The following is a 19925-nucleotide window of genomic DNA, read 5'->3' on the forward strand; positions in this document are numbered from 1 at the left end:
ACGAGAGGATGTCAGAGACAGCCAAGTATGATAAAACCTGATAATATGCCAGGAGGAGGAGACTTCGAGTCTATCGTGAGCATGGAGTGCACATTAGAAACTCATTAGGCATCACTATCTGATACTCACATGCATTATAATTCATTAGAAATATGGCAGCACTATATAATGTGATTTTTATCTGTCAGTTTCATCTTCTGATTAGAATGATTGTAGTGTGGTTTGCTTATGATAATACACTGTCCATAAATACATGGTCAAAGGCAAGTGAACAAAGCAACACTTAAATGCTGGTTAGCAATTTTGCAACATATAAAAAAGGGAAATAAATATTATTGGTGTAATATAACACTTCACAAGTGAAACAGATCCATAAGCGATCTAAAAGAGCCAACATGATAAAGCAAATGACAAAAATGTTTTTCCAAATCTTTATTTCCTGAAATAAAAAGACATTAAAGAATCTGATAGCTGATTGTTTTCATTCAAATACTAAATGCTCAAACCACAAGCACAAAAAACCAAAACAACAGCTGATAAGGTTATATTTTAAATTGCATATTAATATTCATTGGGAAATTAGTCAAAGGACAGTAAACATGCATTTTAAATTGTAATTTGTAGATATATATTTATTTATTGGTTGTTGACTTATAAGAACCCAAATATAAAGTTTCTTTGCTGTTGTCACGTCAATATTCCATCTTTTTTTGTTCTTAAATCTTTTTTATTTATTTGTTTGATTTGACTGTTATGCAGCACTAGATAAAAGTTATGAAGTATACAAATAAATCCTAAATCCTGGTACACCCATTTTCAGTATGTGGGACAGTTAATGGAATATATCTATATATCTATATCTATCTATATATATATATATATATATATATATATAGATATCTTAATTGCCCCTTGGGGATAAATAGACTTGCCCCTGCGGGCGGTCTATCCTTCAAGCTCAGGTCCTCTACCAGAGGCCTGGGAACTTGAGGGTCCTGCACAGTTTCTTAGCTGTTCCTAGGACGGCGCTATTCTGGACAGAGATCTCCGATGTTGTTCCTGGGATCTGCTGGAGCCACTCACCTAGCTTGGCAGTCACCGCACCTAGTGCTCCGATTACCCCTGGGACCACTGTTACCTTCACCTGCTCTTCTCTGAGCCCTTGGTATTTGTCAAGTTTCTAGCAGCTGGGTAGCGTAGTGGAGAGGAGGGTCGCCAGATCAATTCCCGCCTGGGGTGTCTGTATCCAAACCTGAGGCTAGAACCCCCCCGCCATCCTTAGCAAGCCTACCACATACATGAGTGCGAGAGATAAATACGAAGTCATGACACAGATGTATATTTTAATGTGTTAAACATCATTTTCCATCAAATATCAAATTGCTGTTAAAAAGTATTTTCAATTAAAACATTGGCCAACCAGTCTGAAAAGTGGCCCAGTCATCCAGAATAACTTTAAACACCTGTGTGGGAATGATGCTGGAACAAAATGGAAAGAAGGACGACATCTGCCTTTAATGTGGAATTTGTGATTTATTTAACTGACATGTTGATTTAGTGAAGTCAACTTCAATTCTTCGATGTTAGGTTTTGGTTTTAGCTCACAGGCTGTATATAAAAGACTGATGTCATCAATTAGGTTGTGGATCCCCACCAACTTTCTGAAAATGGACAGGACGGGGAAGAGCCAGGTTCTGACTGAGAAACTCTGTGCACTCATGGTGTTGACTTTTGAATCATGAGACAGCCATGATTTATCCTTAATTTTATATAAATATGGATATAATTTAGAAAATCATTATGTTATCCTAAATTAAACTTGAAACTGAGCTTTTATTGATGTTATAAGTCAAGTTACTGGTTCAGAGCAACTTGTTTTCATTCAATTCAGTTTTACTAAAATAGTGCCAAATCACAACCACTGTTGTCTCAAGGCTGTTTCAGGTAATAGTGGAAAATTTTCTAGTACTCTGCAATTTAGGAAAAACATTTACAACCTGCAAATAAGAACTCTTAAATATTTTTGATGATTTTTGTGATTCTGGCTTCAAGGCTCTTGAGCAGCTACTTTGCGTATGGTAAGATGCTGCAAGATAAAAAGATAATATTAGCCACAAATATAACTGATTACTATCTGAGCACATGTATTTGTGTAATTATTGTAAACAGTGCTACCAGTGCTGATTTCAGTCTCTCTCCATGTTGTTCAGGCAAAGCTTCCCCACGAGTTTGAGCATAAGTTAAAGATTCACAAAGAAATCAAGACTGAGATTAAACTGGGGGAGCTGATTGGGGGGGTTTAGGTCATTTTTAATGTAATGTAATAATAAAGTATTTGTGGGTGCTGTTGGTGATAGTTTTCATTAAAGGCTATAATATACAAAAATTGTTACATGGCTCATTTGCCTTTTGAGAAGCATGGGAAGACTGCTGACACCTTAGAGCTAAGTGTAGCTCATCAGTAGCTGCCTGCCCAATTAGGGGTTGCTGCTTGTAGAGGCCACAAGTGCTCACCAGAGGTGCCATTTTAAATAGACAGTTGAAATAACAAAAGTAGGTTTGCACCAAATCTTACATCTGCCTGCAGTCATTGTAGCCTAACTGATCAATGGTCATTGCCAGAGGTGGGCATTTCCAGAAACTTCACTGTAGGAGTTGCCCCTTGCTGGCAGTTGTCAGATTGAAAGAATCCACATTTATGGCACTTTTCAGAGTCATGTCAGTCTGTAATATACAGTGGATTATATAGGATGTAGCAATTCATGTGAACAATCAGGAAACTAACTTCTAGATGTTTAGGCTTTATATCAAAAAGCTATACATTTTTCCTCTGACAGTTTTTAGCAGGATTTATTAATCATCCGGTTCTTTATTTAGATGCTACACTAGACACCTAGACACATTTATGATATTTGCCTTTAACAGCTAAGAAAAGGAAAACAGATGCATGACAGGACAGAAAGATAATTAGTGAGTGGCTGTCACAACAGGATACAGCTGAATGACAACATTATTTGTTTCCTCTCGTCAGTAACTCATCTTCTAATTAAAAGTGGCACCCTATCTTTCACATTGCATCCAGTGTCTGACCATCAAGCTTCAGTGTCACCATTTCTCTCATCCGCTGCTCTCCCCACCATAGTTTTCATCACCATCATTTCCTGAAATGCTTCAGGGTGTACGCTCATGCATTATGGAAGCTTTAAATAGAAAATTCTTGGAAAAACATCTGTGTCTCCCTGTGCCTTTTGGCTAATCACAACAGCAAGGAGGTGTACAGTACTGACAGTAGTATATTTGCTTCTAAATACTCGAGGGGCAGTATGTTAAAATGATACTATTACCTTGAAGAAGTAATCACAAATATTTTAAAAATGAATACTAGTAAAGTTACTTTTGGAGTTGCAGCTGCTTCTCTGTTATGTTTTCTACACAGTGCTGTAATGGATGCACCAAAGAAAAATAAGGTTCTGTTACAAATTCTGCTTTTTAAAATATTTATTTAAGTGTAGATGTCCATATACTGCTATATGGTGCATGAACTTCTGTCATTGCCGGAAGACTAAATATCGAGCCACAGATCTGGGAAAGGGTACAGAAAAACATCTGCAGCATTGAGGGTCCCAATGAGCACCTCCATTATCTCTAAATGGATGGTTTGGTACCACCAGGACTCTTTCTGGAGCTGGGCGACTGGGAAATTCTATGTGATTGAGGAAGAAGGGCCTTAGTCAAAGAGGTGACCAAGGACCTGATGGTCACTCTGAGAGCAGAGAACCGTCCAGAAGGATCTCTGCAGCAGTCAACCATTCAGGCCTTTATGGTAGAGTGGCTAGACAGACGTCACTCCTCAATAAAAGGCACATGACACCCCTGCTGTTTTGCAAAAGATGAAACTACAGATCATGAGAAACAAAATTCTCTAGTCTGATGAAACTTGATGGAAGATTGAACTCTTTGGCCTGAATGCCAAGCATCATGTCTGCAAGAAACCAGGGACCACACATCACCTGGCCCATACCATACCTTTGCCAACAGCGAAGCACGGTGGTGGAAACATCATGCTGTGGGGATTTTTTTCAGCACCTAGAACTGGAAGGCTATCCAGGGTTAAGGGAAACTGCTGAATGCAGCAATGAGATATGCTTGGAGACAAGAGGCAAAGGTTCATCTTCTAACAGCGCAATAACCCTAAGCACACAGCCAGGATAAGAAAGGAGTGGCTTTGGGCACACTCTGTGAATGTACTTGAGTGGGCCAGCCAGAGCCCAGACTTGAACCTGATTGAACAACTCTGGAGAGATCTTAAAATACCTGTGCATCAATGCTTCCCATCCAACCCGATGGACCTCGAGAGGTTCCGCAAAGAAAAATAGGTGTTTCTAGCTTGTAACTTAATACTTAAAAAGACTTGAGGCTGTAATTGCTGCCAAAGATTTTTCAACAAAGTATTGAGCAAAGGCTGTGAACAAACTTTTTCACTTTGCCATTTTGGGGTATTGTGTGTAGAATTTACAGGTGAAAATTTATTTTGCTAACAAGCTGTAACATGACATAATCTGAAACAAGTGAAGTGCTGTGAATACTTTCCAGATGCACCGTAGAGGGCAAAAAGAGGTGAGTGAAGAAGAAATGCTCAGTGCATTGTGGGAAAATAAATAGGCAGAGGCCTCAAATTCTCAAGCATGTAAAAGATATTTAATATATTTTATTTAAATGCACTGTGCATTTTTTTTTCTATCACATTTGTCGCAAGGACAAAAATCAGTGCAGGCAGTGGATTTTATTCATGGGTTTCAAATCACTTCTTCGTAACAGTTAATTCAATTCACTCCTTCCGTGACCCATGCTGTGATAGAGCAGAAGGCCAATTTGACTGGCCCGCCTACTCCTGCACGAAGGACTGAAGATCATTCTTTCACATTTGTGTTATGAGATCCCGACACCAACAGCGCAGCCTTGAAACTGCAGAGATGCTACATGAAAGCATATTTGGCAACTGTCTCTCAAGAGTTCATAATGACCAGCATAGTAGACTCAAGGTCTGCTGCAATGCACTTACATTATTGTTATATTACATGGGCTCTTTGTATCCACACATTTCCTCTGGGACCGTTTTTTTGTGAGTGACCCGAGCTGCAGTTTGGTTATTGTTGAGGACTGACTTAATTTCCCAAAGGAGAACAACATATTAGTCAGAGGATTGATCGCTTAATTTCATGTCTTCCTCGGACGCCTGTTGAGTGTCTAAAGGTTTCTTAATTTTTATTAAGATTGTTCTTTGTAGTTAAGAAAAATAGAAAGAACATGAATGAAACAAATGAGAGACATGTTTCAAATGAAGGAAGGAAGTCCAAAATTAAAAGTAATGACAAACAGTTGTGTTTTTTTATCTGAAACGAGGAGCCTATGCTATACTGTAATTCTGGTAAACAAAGTTGCACAAACACTGCAAAGAACAGAAAGACTTTCAACATTTGAAAAAAAAAAAGATGACAAGTTGAACTGAAAAAAGAAAGAGCTACATTTGGCGTCAACACAATATTGCAACTAGTTAAAGAAATTGCATTATGGAATCATTTGCTCCATTGCGTCTTCTCTGTCTCCTTCCAGGCTATCTGCAGAGTCTGGTCTAATTATCTGTTCTGATGTACCTGACCCTGCCATGTCATGTTGGTGGAGGCAGCATGCGGTTAAATTAACCTTAGCCGTAAGAGTGAGAGAGTGATGTCTTTTCATGCTGGTGATCCATTAGCTCTGTATCTGATATGATATTAATTATCTGTGGGGTTTGAATTGTGATTACAATTTGATTTGCGACTCAGCTTGCTCATTCTGTAGTTGAAATGCAACACAGGCTTTGTAACACACTGAGTCGCTGCACTGGCAACTATTTGCTCAAAAAATATCTCAGTGGGCTCCTATGACTTTCAATAATTCAGAAACTTTTACAGTTTATACTAATATCTACTTTCATTTCTTGCATACAGAAAGTGGATTCATACTCAATATGTCAAATTGATGACTTTTTTGGTGCATGTTACAATTCGTTTTTCCTCCAAGAATTTTCCATTGGTGATATATTTAGTCTTCATATTTTCTCTACTGTATAACACTTTTAGAGTCACTGTGAAAAAATTTCTTTGAATTTCTACAGATTTTGAAAAGGTTCTTCCACAAAATGCCTTTCTTCTATTTTTTTCTTTTTTAAATTCCAACTTAAAAAGATGTTTAAGTTGGAAGAAGATTGCACAGCATGCAATGATTATTTATTTGTCATGCACTAAACTGGCCCAGATGACTTTATAGAGTTTAAACCTGCTGAAGTGCTGAAGTAGACACCTGTATGGCAAATTATGCAGCGAAACCTGCTAAAGAGAAGATGTGTGTCTCATGCGTGCATGTTTAGGACTAAAAACAGGTGTAGAAATCACCTTTCTCTGATTTTTCCCCCTGTTAGCACAAATGTAAAATGGTTCCATCTACAATTACATAGAAGGAGCTCTTTATATGCAACATTTTTGTTGAGTGACTTTTGTGAATATTTATTTGAACGCTTTTGTGTTTGATGGTAGATTTTGGTTGTTGTTGCTTGAACAGCTGCACCTATTGCCCAAAGTGCTCCAGGTACTCTGCACTTTATTGCATTGCGTGACTTCATGAACACATAAACTGAAACAGCAAACTCTGTATGTTGTATGCCTCCTTATTTACACAGACAGGATGTGAGTTATATCAACATATCTTATTTGGGATGGTATGATAAGGTGAAATGTTAGAATCAATATAAATCACCTTTATGAGTGATAATACCCCCACTTAGTGTGCCAATATGACTGTAATGCATTTATCACATTGTCACAGTCTGTATTTTTAACTAATAGCCATGTATTGATAACTTGAAACTATGAGTTACTGATGGGTATACATCGTCCCATCATCCCATCTCATGGGATGCAACAATATCTTATACTTTTTCCAACTATGCCACCAGGAGGGCTCCCTACATACCTTTCTTTTTCCTGCAACATGTGTGATACAAAACTATTAAAAGAAAAAAAACCTCTTAGAAATAAGAAGAGGGTCAGGAAGAAAGAAAAGTAGACCTGAAACACACCCTCTCCACTCAAAAGCAGACTTCCATTAAGAGAAAAGTGCATCTCTGCCTCTTCAGATTCCATTTGAAACCCTCTTTTTGACCACCTCACTGTTTTTATTTCCACGTCTCAATGCATGGACCTCTCGAGAAAGAACTTGTCGTGTCTGCCTCTTATAGGCAAAAAAACAAAAACAAAAAGAAGAAGTCGTGCCACTATAATTTTAAACAAATATATTTTCCTTAAAATCCAATAATCAAATAAATATCTTAAAAAGCAATATATTTTATTTTTATTAGTGTTTTTTATTCCCACACTTGTACTTCTTATGAGGCTTCAGCACATAAAATAACAACATGGAAGGACCCAAACTTGTAAAATTCTCTTTTGAAACTAAAGACAGTATAGCATAGGAGCCATCTGTACAATTTCCCTATAGCCTGTCTCTGCCATATGGCATTGCATTGCATCTGTACGTTGCCGACAGGCAGTCAAACAATATATATATATATATATATATGTACATTCAATACTGAATGTACATGATTATCAGTCTTCATAATTTTAACTGAAGAACTGCAGTGTTACACAAGTCTGACGTGCTTGCATTGTGAGACTTGCTTCTCGGTAATCACAGCAGGACCATCTAGTGGCCAAATTGTGTATTGATATAAGAATCACACAGCTACTGCCAAGCAGTCAATCTTGGTAATGCTCAAAAGAAGTCTCATTGGAACAGCTTGAGGGCTGTGTATCACAAGAAATCAGCAATAGTCTCCAGGCAGTACAATGCTGCTTTTCATTTGAAGATGCAATGCAGGACCAGTCAGCTACTTCTTCTCATAGCTGCATCTGCTGACACAAAATATATTGTTCTTCTATATGCTCTTGTGGAACACATCTTCAGCAGTTTTCAACCATTAGATTTTTTTTTTTTTATTAAGGCCCCAAAGCTTTAACAAACACCAGTGTCACCAACTGTCCTCCCACTGTCTAGTTTTCCTATGACTAAAATGTTAATTTCATGACCTCAGCTATCTTTTAATATATATTTGACCACTGAGCTCATAGAGTTGGTGGGCTATTTTTTTTTAAAACTGTTTTATTTGTCTAGCTAAATTACACCTTCAGGCAAGGATTTGCAGCCATTTTTACTTGTGACCTATTTAAAATAAGTCACTTTATGATTGTAACCCTTTCTGACAGGTTCAACATATCAGTGAGACATGAGCTTTGTTTTAATAGATTCATAATATGTTTCATAATAATCACCTTTCCTAACAAACTAGATAGAAAAGAAAGACAAAAAGAATTTGTGTCACAGAGCCATTTATTGTCTTTACTGTTTGTGTTCTTGTGACTGTTGGAACAGTTATTTTTCTATGTTTCTATGTTATTTTCTGTTGTCCAGTTTAGGTGAGTGGGTACAAATTGTAGCCTCAGTTTTCCTCTTAGCTTACTGGAGTGGTACCTAGTGTGGTCTTCTGCTGCTATAGCCCCTCTGCTGTTGTACCTGCAGAAGTACTCTTCTGCATACTTTGCTTGTATCAAGTGGCTGCTCAGTTTACTGATGCTTTCCTTTCAGCCTGAAGCAGTTGGGTATTTTCCTTTGACCTCTGAAAACAGCACATTTTCACCCAGAGAACTGCTGCAAACTGGATGTATTCTTTAATTTGGATAGTTCTCTTTCAACCCTAGACATGGTTGTGTGGAAAAATCCCAGTAGTTCAGCAGCTTCTTAGACCAGCCCAGCTGGCACCAACAACCATGCCACGTTTCAAGTCTCTTAAATTGCTTTTCTTCCACATTCTGATACCTGGTTTGAACTTCAGAAGGTTGGCTTGACCATGTCTACATGCCTAAATACATTAAGTGTGATTGGCTGATTAGATATTTATAACAGGACGGGGAACTCCAGGCCTCAAGGGCTGGTGTCCTGCAAGTTTTAGATGTCCTTGATCCAACACAGCTGATTTGAATGGCTAAATTACCTCCTCGACATGTCTGGAGTTCCCCACCCATGATTTAAAGCAGTTCACTCATTTTAATTCTAGCTCTGTGACTGGACACTCCCCCAATGTCAGCTGGGGTCATGCAGTTGGATGGATGGCATTAGAAAGCACCACACTGTTTGATTCATAAAAACTCCACAGACAGTATCATTTAATGATTTATTGACATTTACTTTTTTCCACCATGGTTTCTCTTGATACCAGTAGTACTTACCATAAAGTTTCTTTTTCATTTAAATTACATTTATAATGTTTTACTCACATACACATTTATTGTTTAATTTTCTTATTGCAATAAACAAGAGTAGCCAGAATGAGTCAGGTATTGCTACAATTCGCCATACAAACTCTTTGTCCCTCTAATAATGAAATTCAAAAATAAATTTATTGGCAAGACAAAATTACACCATAGCCTCTCCATCTCTCTCTCTCTGCTCTGAGAAAGACCGAGGGCAGAATAAGGCTAAGGCTAGTAGCCTAAACACAGCTAACATGAAATACCTGCCCAGAAAATAGGAATACCATTTATTTCCCACATGTGAATGATGAAAATGACTCTCTGGTATTTACCACTTTATGAACATATCAAGGACAATATGAACATGTGGTGCTACTTGACTGACCTACCAGGGACATCTTTGCAGTACTTTGATAAGGCTCGGTTATTGGTCAACTCTGTGACTTGAATCCAGAACGACTGATGAATCTCACCGTACCAAACACACGCAGGTTTTTGTCCCCATAGTTGTGTTAGGCCACTTTATAGATCCAGGCTGCCTCTGTCTCTGATTGGTGGGGAGTGGGGAGAGAGCAGGTCCCAACACACACTAGAATACTTATAGTACACACACCAACAGGAAGAAAAGCAAGGATCCTGGAATAGCATTTCACTCACAAAATGAACTTGAAGATTACGTTCAGCAACAAAAAGAGCACAATGGTGGAAGCTGACACAGAGCCAGCTTCTCTTTTTAAGTAATGGCATTGATAATGTTCCTCTAGATTTTCACTTAGACATATTTCTCACACACAGAAAACCAAAAACAAAAACAACAACAAAATGCAATTCGTTAAGTCCAAATAAAACAAAAAAACCCGTTGAACAGTTCTAGCTTTAATCCCTTGATACCTGGTGTTGTACCCTGTTCCCCAAGCAGAGATTACCATAGTAAAAAGGCCCTTTAATATGAAGGGTCAGTCCCTATCTCTAGCTACACCTCTGTCTCTCCGTCCCCACCTCAATCCCCTCAAGAAGTTGCACTCCTCATGGAAGAACAGAAAAGTCAGTCAGCTGGCGTGCTCCCACTTTACACATGACTCCAGACAATATGTCACAACATGTCACAATGATAACAAGTCACTCTGATAAAAATTGCTCATTGCATTGCAATATTCAGACAAAGGTAAGACATTAGAGCTCATTGCTTCTCAATGAAAGGGCACAGTGTACATCTCGTTCAGAAAAGGGTGTTAGTTTCAAGCTGTCAGGCAAGATAAGTCTGCTGCTGCTTAGCTAGTGTTTGTGGCTCCCCACTGAGTCAATTGATCTGCCTGTTTATATCATTCTGGCTGAGTCCCTTATATAATTCACTCTCTGATAATTTCACCCTTTTCCTTGTTTCCCTTGATGACGTTAATAACATTTCCTACCTACAAAAATATTTTTTTTATCATGTTTTCTATTTTGCTCTTTTTTTTTAAATGTGTGATATAAATGTAAACCAACAGTCCAAACCAAACAAGAAAAACAAAGTGCTCACCAGTCTTTGTAAAAGAAAACAAATCATGGTGTGTTTCATGGCTTTCAGTTGTAAGACAGGAAGTATCAATAGATGCCTTGGGCTGGACGTCTCGGCTCCTGCTCCGGGCGGCTTCTCTGGGCTTCTGGCTTGGTTGTCGCTTCAGCTCAAGATCATTTGTCAAAGAATGTATTTGGCTTTCAACTTCCTCTATTTAATTTGTTGCCTTTCAGCATCATGGTTGCCAGTGTTGATGTGTCTCCCACAATAGACTCATATGAACCTTTGGATAATAGGGAGCTGAGGAGAAGGATAGTGCAGAAATGGGAGAGGTGAAACCAGTGATGCAGAACGCTGTGTAGCATCCTGTTGTGAGGTGGCATGGAGAAAAAATTAGGACAAAGGGTGGTACGCAAGTCATACTTGCCCACCTACACAGTCAGCCTGCGAACGAAGACCAGGGAGATGTGAGGATGATGATTGGCTTTGAAATAATCCAAGCTGAAGCATAACACCTATCCTCTCTTTCTCTCTCTCAAGTACTTTATTTCAAACTGCTGTTCGTAAAACTGCAGAATTCTTTCCATAAAATGCAATCAAAGCTAAAGATGGTGATCGAGTATTTAAACCCGGCAGTACAATATGTATTAATGTGTGATTTCTGCTGCTTCTTTCATCTCCTCTCCCCTTTGGTGAGCCTATTCTCTGACTGTTATGGAGGTTGGCAGATGCGCCCTGTAGCAATTTTTGTTGGTACAATCTATTTTAAAACACATATTTGTCCAGGCCTGTGTATGTCTGCAAGTTGCCTGTGGTGAATCCATCCAGTGACCCGTGCCAGCCTTCCTCTCACCTCACCCTCTCAGGAAATGACAGCAAAGAACAATCCCCCACAGTCACTTTTCTGCTCCACTCATCCCCCCAACCATCAGACATGTTCGGATGTGGCTACCACCTGCCTGTCAGCCAAAGTCATGTTGTATCTAGTGGAGACCTAATGTCACAAATTGGAGAGCTGCTGACCTCCGGCACGGAGCAGGACATGTACAGTGCCGTTGAAGCCTGTACAGCTACATGTGGCGCACACAGCAAAGACTGATGGAAGCAGCTACCCTACTGACATAACATTATTGTCTTTGTTTTTGAGGTGCATAGGATGAGAAGAACACATTTAGCCATGATGACAGGTGGAAAAAACAACCTGTCCCGGAATAATTATGTAACACTACATGTGGTTGAACGTTTCTAGAAAGGTCTGCATGTGTTTCTTCTGTAGCTATTGAGGTGGCCACGAGAGGGCCACAGTGCAAGGGAGGGACCAGGAGGTGAGAAATGTACAAGGGAGTTTGATGCATAATGACTATCCCTCTCTGATAATTCCATCTGCAGATCACTCAAAAAGTCTTTTGAAATGGAGGGAGAGTGAATGGAGAGTTTCAGGTAAAGGGAAAAATAGAGACATATGCTTGTACTCCTTTCCACTGTTCCCTTGCTATTCTCTCAGTCAGATATTTATATTATCAGATTTTTCCCCCCCTTATCAATTGCTGTTAGTTGATCATGTTTGTAGCTTCACAGTGTGCTTTTGGAGTGGATGTTCCTGACTGGCTGAAGTCAGATGGTTATGTGTCAGTAAGGAGAGAAGAGGATTGGCCCGTGGGTGGTGCGGATGGGCCCTGGGGCAGGTCTCAGGATTGCGTGGCTGAGAGGCGGGCCTTGCAAAATGTGATGAGGTGGATGGTGTGCGGGAGCAGCCGCGCGGAGAGCCAGTGGGTTTGAGGACGCTGCGGCGGCCATTGCTGCCGCAACCGCCAAAGGGTTGGGCAACAGCCCGGCACCCAAAGCTTTGGTGAGATCCTTGGAGAAGGTCAAAGAAGACTAAAAACAGAATCAATAACAGTACAAGACAAGAGAGAAAGGAGGGAGGGGGGGGGGGGGGGGGGTAACATTGATTAGTTTCAGAAGGTAGTTTCAGAAGGTCAACACATGCAAGTGAAACAACTGTACACCATGCACTTCATATTCTTTGGAACTGTTGTAATTCAGAAAGTTCAGTTAGGTTGAGGTAGGAGGATGAAGACAGAACACCTGATGGGCTTTTGTGGAGATCAAACCAACTCCAAAGCTTCACAACCTTAATGTCCTTAAGTATCACTGGCTATCTGATCTCTGGAGTTCAGGTGTGCTTTGTCATAGGAGCTAAAAATCAGCAGTAAAATGTTACCGTTAGATCAGCTCCCCTGTGCTTCTTGTGTCGGCTGAGGAGAGGGTTAGGCTTGCCCGCCATACCATCCCGGTGCCTTCGACTTGATATGTGCTAAAAATAAAGATCACAGCAAACTGCATTACTTTTCCTATTGCCTTACACCATGGACACTAACTGGAGAAAACATAATGAAAAAAATACAGCTATGTAATTACACAATTGTTTAACTTGAATAAACATGAATAAAACAACATAATTTAAAATTTAGAATATTGACCACTGAATTGATCTTGTGCTTAACAAAAAAAATCTAATCTAAATGCCAGTCTAATCTTTAGATTTTAGGTACAGAAATATATCCACTGCTACCTTACCTGTTTTAGTTGCAGTTCAGAGTTGACCCGCACATTGCAGATCTCACAGTGGAAGGTTCGTTCCTGAGTGTTGGGGTCCACCGGCCCTCCTCCCTGCTCTCCACTGGGCTTGGGGCCCAGGCGAGGATATGCCTTTATAGGGCCCAGCCCGCTCCGTGCCTCCAGGATAGTTTTGTGTTTCGTACCTGCACAGAAAGAAATACACTTTTACCCAAGTAAAACACAGTTCAGCAATGGCACCAGCCCAGATGAATCTACACATTTAAAAGCTAATATAATAAAATGAAATAATAAGGTGTCAGCGAAACATTAATTGTAACATATGAGTCATACTGCTTCCACCTGTCTGAAGTAAAATGAGACTGGACAGAATTTCTCTGTAGTTAACATTGCAGAACAAAGACAGTGAAAAATGTCACATCATGGCAGAAAAAAGAAACAACCAAACTACAATCCACTGGCTTGAATAACCACACAGCACAGCACAACAGAAAGAATGAATTCTGCCTGAAGTTGTATAGCAAAGCTTTCACCACAGGAGGGCAGCAGTCACCCATCTGTGCAGTTAGTGATCTGGAAGGTCAACTCAAAGCCTTTCTAATAATAACCTAATAATATAACTGATTCATGATGTTTGACTCAGTGGAGCACGTAGGATAAGGCCAAATAGTACTGTACAATATTATATCCATTATCCATAATCCACATCTGGCATTATCAATGAAAACGTGAATCACTGAGCCTTTAATATCACATTAAAAAATACTGACAATAAATGTCAGTGTTTGGAAATTTAGGAGCGCATTTTTATGAGATGCAGGCTTGGTCTGGTCTTTAAATTGCTCTTCAATCAGGCATTTGCTATGCTGTAAGAGCATGGCACCCTGCTTTGTACCGTTTGAAGAGATCAGTATTATTCCAAACATTAACACTGCTGAGCAAAGAAACAGGGCAGGTTACATAGCAGATTGTAGCACTAGACATATATTACTGAAACTCCTAGAGCCGTTTCTCGGAAATGAAGCCATCTGACATAAAAACAGATTAGCCCCTTTAGATGTCTGATCGACAGAGCCCATTTGGCATGACGTTATCTACTCAGTCACGAGTCAAAAATGAAAATAAATAAATAAAAAGCTAATTTCCTATTTACAATATTTTCTTCATTTGGACAAGTCCTTGACTAGCTGCAGCTGCAAAAAGGACACCATAGAGAAATATGTTTTTGCATACTCCATATTATTGTGTGTGCTAAAATAGTCTCTCATTAAATAATCACACATTTTGTACTTGGATGAAACCTCCCACTCCATTTTACTGCAATGCTCCACTACACTGAAAAAACAGCATTCCACTGTCTTTGGCTCTGACTTTGAAATACTAATTTGCCCCACTCCCTAAATTCCCTTTGAACAGTGTTAAGGTTACAGAAGTTGGACAAGTCATCTGGGTGGGGTGGATGTGGGGAGCATGGAGGCTGTGGGCTTCAGTGTGGAGAAAGGTTTGCTTGTGGCCAAAAATGTGCTCTTGGGTGCCTGTTTTTGCTTTTGTTCTATTTTGGTCTGGCAACGGCTGGCCCAGTGGATTTTTTTTGATTTTTTTTTTTGTCTTTGCAAAGTTGACTCAGGGTGTAAACCAAACAAAAGGGGACAACATTGTTGCATGAATGTTACATGAAGTAACATGACTTACAAATCTTTATTCCTGTTTTCCTGGTCTTGGGCAGTTCATGGTGTGCCACGCACACTGTTCATGTCTGGGTGTCTGTGTGACATATGCTTCCATTTTTGAACCCTGCTAATACACACAGCTCTGATTTTTAGAATGAGTGAACTTGATTGTTTCCAGATGGCTTTCCTCATGCAGTTTTAGCTATTTCAACTTTTAGTCATTCAGGGTTTGAACTCTGGAGCCCACTGGGTGCCAGCAGGCTTAGACCCAGGATCATGTTTAAGCTGTCTATGATCTTTTTTTAATACTATAAACACAGTAAATGTGCAAATGTTTTCTTGGAGACAGGTACAACACAAAAATATTGATGTGTTTTTGGGAAATTGATAAACTAGTAATCAGAGGGTCAAAAAAATATGAATTTCCAAAATCTACAAAAGGTAATATATACGTATTAGTGAATGCTATGGCAATATTATAAGTGCAGCATTTATCACCTGCTTTCATGTCTGACTCAGCTGGCTCAGGCTGAGAGTACTCTAAGCAGAGAGGATACAATCACACTGTTGTGGGAGTCAGTCCTTTATAAGGTTTATTAGGGGCCTCTGTCTGTGGTGAAGTTTAAGTGTACTTCATGCATGTGCATGTGCATATACTATACTCCCAAAAGACAGATAGAAAGCCCAGCACATACATATTGTCCTGTGAGACATGCAGCAGCTATCCAAGTATGCAGTGCAGAAAGGATTATAGGATGCAGCCAGTTCCTCGGGGTATATGTAACCATGAAAGTGTTGTCGTGTGAAAGCCGTCTGACAGAATATTGAAACCCATATTATGGTGAGCTCACCCACACAATAACCAACATTTCCTTTTATTTTCCCATTCATGCTGTGGTTTTAACACCTTAAACATCACATTTCTTCTGGACGGCTCCCAGGAACATTTGTCATGCTCTCCGCTGCTAAAATCGAATCTTTCAGCGGGGAAGGTATATTTACACTAATTGTGCCAAGAGTAAAATAAGAACGTAGGCTTGACAATGGGTGGGATTCCAGTATTAAAGACTGGACTGACACAGGTGAGGTACAGATGACCCTTGAAAACAAGAAATCCTTGGTTACAGCGACCAAGCATGTCAATATTAAAGTGATTCATCTGCTAATTAGTATACTTTTAATGCTCTCTACTAAATTAACAAAACCAAAGACACTTACCAGTGCCATTCTTTCAGTCACTAAATACACTAAATATGTTAAGGTTTGATAAAGCCGAGTGTAAATTTATAACATGAAGTCTTCAAAAATTACATTTTTTTCACATAACACCTTCTGTTTTAGTACCTATGAGATGCTATAACAACTCAGTAATGTGTTATTAATCATCATTCTCATTATTATTGAATTTGTGTTAGGGCTACTGCGATAATTCCAGGAACTCAGTAGATACTTTGGGAGTTGTTTAAAAGACAACTCTTACACACTGCAAAATATACCAAACTATAGCTGCCAATTCAAGTGCACAACAGCCTCAGTGAAATTCAAACTGGGGTTTCAATAAACTCAGCAATTCTTTCAGTTGATTATCTGGAAATGCAAAAAAAAGAAAAATTTAAAAAAAATTGTTTAGACTTGATACTTTTTGTGATTTTTAATTTCTTCCTTAGGAATTCAAAACAACATCTCTGCAAGTGTTTGCATGTGTATTTCTTGGCTGAAGTCCAGGCAGGATGTGATACATTTTGTTTCCATCAAAAACACTGTGGCTTGTGCAAACAGAGAGGAATCCAAGCCAAGCTGTAAAGATCCGGGAAAAACTTCATCAGAACAAGAAAGGCGCCACAGTTAATTCCAGATGACTGTATTTCCAGCTAAATTCAGGAAAGCTCAACTATTTCAGCATATCATTGCTCAGAGATTACTGACCTTTGTTGTGCGCCTCCAGTTGTGACAAGGAATTCACAGCCACCTTGCACAGTGCGCAGTACAACAGCTTCTTGGCCTTGTCCTCCTCAGTCTCTGGATTGGATGGGCTGTTTGAAGCCGAAATGCCAACGGCTCCTGAAACCGGGGTTCCTGATCCAACCTGCTCTGAGTTGGTGAGGCTGCTCCCGCAGCCTGGGGAAGAAGAGGTCGGGGGGACCAGTGGAGGAGTAGGGGTGGGAATGAGAGGGCACACTGATGGCACAGGGGAGTCCATGGGTGGGGTAGGTGGGGTTTGAAGAGGTGGAAGGGGCCCCGGTGCCAGTAAGGGTCCATTTATCCGTGACATAGGCCGTGTTTCATCTAAAAAAAAAACCAAACAAAAACAAAGAAAATTATAATGAAAGTCACATCCATCCATCCATTGTCTTCCGCTAATCCTTACCATAGCTGGAGCCTACCCCAGCTTGAAAGTAACATATTAAATGTAAAACTAAATAACTAAATAAAGATGATTACGAAGAACAAAAAGTTCACAAGTCAAACAGCAATAAAAAAACATGGAAACTCTGTGTAACCACATCCCTACCACTCCCAATTGAATATGGAAGCCAAAGTCTGCTCCATAGATCACAACAACCAACATAAAGCACATAAAGCACATTTAGAAGTGCTTTTTATTTCCTATACTGTAACCCATAATTGGTCAAAAGAGTTCCTTTTAATTTGAGTTACACATAAAGTAGATCAGAGGAGGAAACCATATGACCCAAATATAAGAACGGATGGGCAAGCGTTTAATGTTTCCAAGCTTTTTGAAGTTTTCAAGTCAATTTGTCAGTGATGTGGGCTCATCTTATTGAAATGTTTCCAAGGAAGCAGATAATTGAACCTGAGCATGTTTTGACTTTTCCCCTCTGTCCCGCCCCCGTTATTTTTGGCTGGGATAGAAGTAATAATGGCATTTGCTTTGTCAACGAGCAATACACGCAATCCAAAGAAAATATCTTTAAGTGAGCGCTCCTCTCACTTTTTCTTTTCCATGCCCTCTGATTTTCTTTCTAAAGCTTCCTCACTGCATATGTTCATGGTTACATTTTCTGTATTTATCGCACAACATGTTTATATACAGTATACGTTTCGGACTAGCCACCCACATATCTTTGCGCTTTCGGCATTCACTAAGCACTCAGTGTTGGCTGAAGAAAGACATCTAAATTTGGATGGAGTATTCAGAGCTACCCTCATTAGCAGGGACTATAAGGTCTTTCTCCAAACTCCACTCCACAGGATACAGCGTCAAAAGCAGGTCTCTATGGATTAGGGTATTAAAGGGATGATATATGATATTTTCTGGGAAGAAAACAAAAATTCACTCTAATTGCTTAACTTCCTTTTATAGATTCTATCATGCATTCACAGAGCATGTGATTTTTTCACATGACAGAGACCATGATATGTTTATCTATTGTTCCACTTTTAGTCTTATGACTTTATATTGTTTGGTATATTCTGGCCTGGCTACGCCATTGCATCATCTCTCATGAAGATGCCATTGTAAGTGCTTTCCATTCCACTACTTTCCAAGATTAGAATTCCCTCTCTTTCCAGATTGGAAGTTTCCAGCTGCACAGCTGCTGGCTGCACAGAGCATTTCTCAAACAGATGTTCCGTTAAAAAGAAAAAAAAGGACTATCTCTAGCTCTATGTGGCATTAAGGACCCCATAAAGCAGTCCTGGATCAAAGTGCTGTTTGAGGTTTATGACTCATAATATGCCCACTTTTTCACAGCACTGACTGAACATGTTAAGCTGAGTAAAGAGCTTGTACCTGTAAGTGCAAAAAGGCAGCATAACAGAAAAACCAAAGTAGTTATCCGCACTGTTACAAATTTTATGCACACTTAGGCACGTGTCTGTGCCTTTTTCACGGTGCAAAGAAATGCTAAGAAACAAACCTCAAATCCACATCTATAACATTATCGGGAAAGTTGTCTCCTATAAGATGTGCTGCGGCTAAATCCGACGACATAACATGGTTTTGGTTAAAATCAAGCGGGAATGGTGTTGGCTGGCCAAATAGTAATGAGGGACTTCATGATCCATGATGGTCTGGAGTTCTGCCACACCAAACCAACTTCCAGTCACTATTGCACCTTATACAGCACTACAGTAAATGTGTCATGCACTTTTCCCCTTTAGAACAAGTTCAGCTCAAGGCTAACCCTTTTAGGCTTCCAGGCCAAAACAATTCACAATCCACTGAAAATCATATTTCATTATATTAAATATTTTTTATGTCATTTTTACTGACTAAAATTTAAATCATGAAACATCCTCTCAGGGTAGCAATACAAAGTGCTATTTTTTCTTACCCCAAGATTCCCACTGTCAGTTACTCCATTGTTTAAGAGTACAGGATACTCTCTAATGAAACTTGGCTCTCTATTGGCTAACTGACCATTCTCTCTGCTAGCTGACCTCAAATTACAACAGAAGACAGTATTATTCATGGGGAGAGATCAACAGAAGGATAACTCAATCCAGATGCTTCACACTATGGCCTGCTATGCCTGTATTGCCTTGATCCACTTCAGGAAATTAAAGCTAGTATGGTATGCGGTCCATGTGGAAAAGTTTTGTTGTTTAAGCTGCAGGATTTAATACAGTGTTTTCTTCAATCCATATCCTTAATCCCTATTCCTGAAGTGTGAACATTTATTTTGTCTGATATAATATTATTTGATACAGCATGATGTTTACACACGATATATAAAGCACATAAACTGCATGTATGCGGCTGTGGCTTGGGAGGTAGTGCAGGTCACCTACTAATCGGAAGGTTGGTGGTTGGTGGTCTGTGGTTCGATCCCTGGCACAGTCTCCAGACTGTATCTTTGGGCA

At 39.5% G+C, this 19925-nt stretch overlaps 1 protein-coding gene across 4 annotated transcripts in view; it reads right to left on the reverse strand.

Moving 5' to 3' along the window:
• Positions 1 to 9279: 9279 nt before the first annotated feature.
• znf385a (zinc finger protein 385A) overlaps positions 9280 to 19925 on the reverse strand; it is a 54264-nt gene continuing 43618 nt past the window's right edge. For all 4 annotated transcript variants that reach the window (XM_063463788.1, XM_063463790.1, XM_063463791.1 and 1 more), the window contains 4 exons: positions 17025 to 17384; positions 13429 to 13613; positions 13073 to 13165; positions 9280 to 12726 (listed from right to left, as the gene is read on the reverse strand). In XM_063463788.1, the coding sequence (XP_063319858.1) occupies positions 12478 to 12726; positions 13073 to 13165; positions 13429 to 13613; positions 17025 to 17384 (887 nt within the window). In that variant the 3' untranslated portion in view covers positions 9280 to 12477. The remainder of the gene's footprint in view (positions 12727 to 13072; positions 13166 to 13428; positions 13614 to 17024; positions 17385 to 19925) is intronic.

The sequence above is a fragment of the Pelmatolapia mariae genome, linkage group LG20 (genome assembly GCF_036321145.2).
Source record: "Pelmatolapia mariae isolate MD_Pm_ZW linkage group LG20, Pm_UMD_F_2, whole genome shotgun sequence".
In the NCBI taxonomy this organism is placed as follows: domain Eukaryota; kingdom Metazoa; phylum Chordata; class Actinopteri; order Cichliformes; family Cichlidae; genus Pelmatolapia; species Pelmatolapia mariae.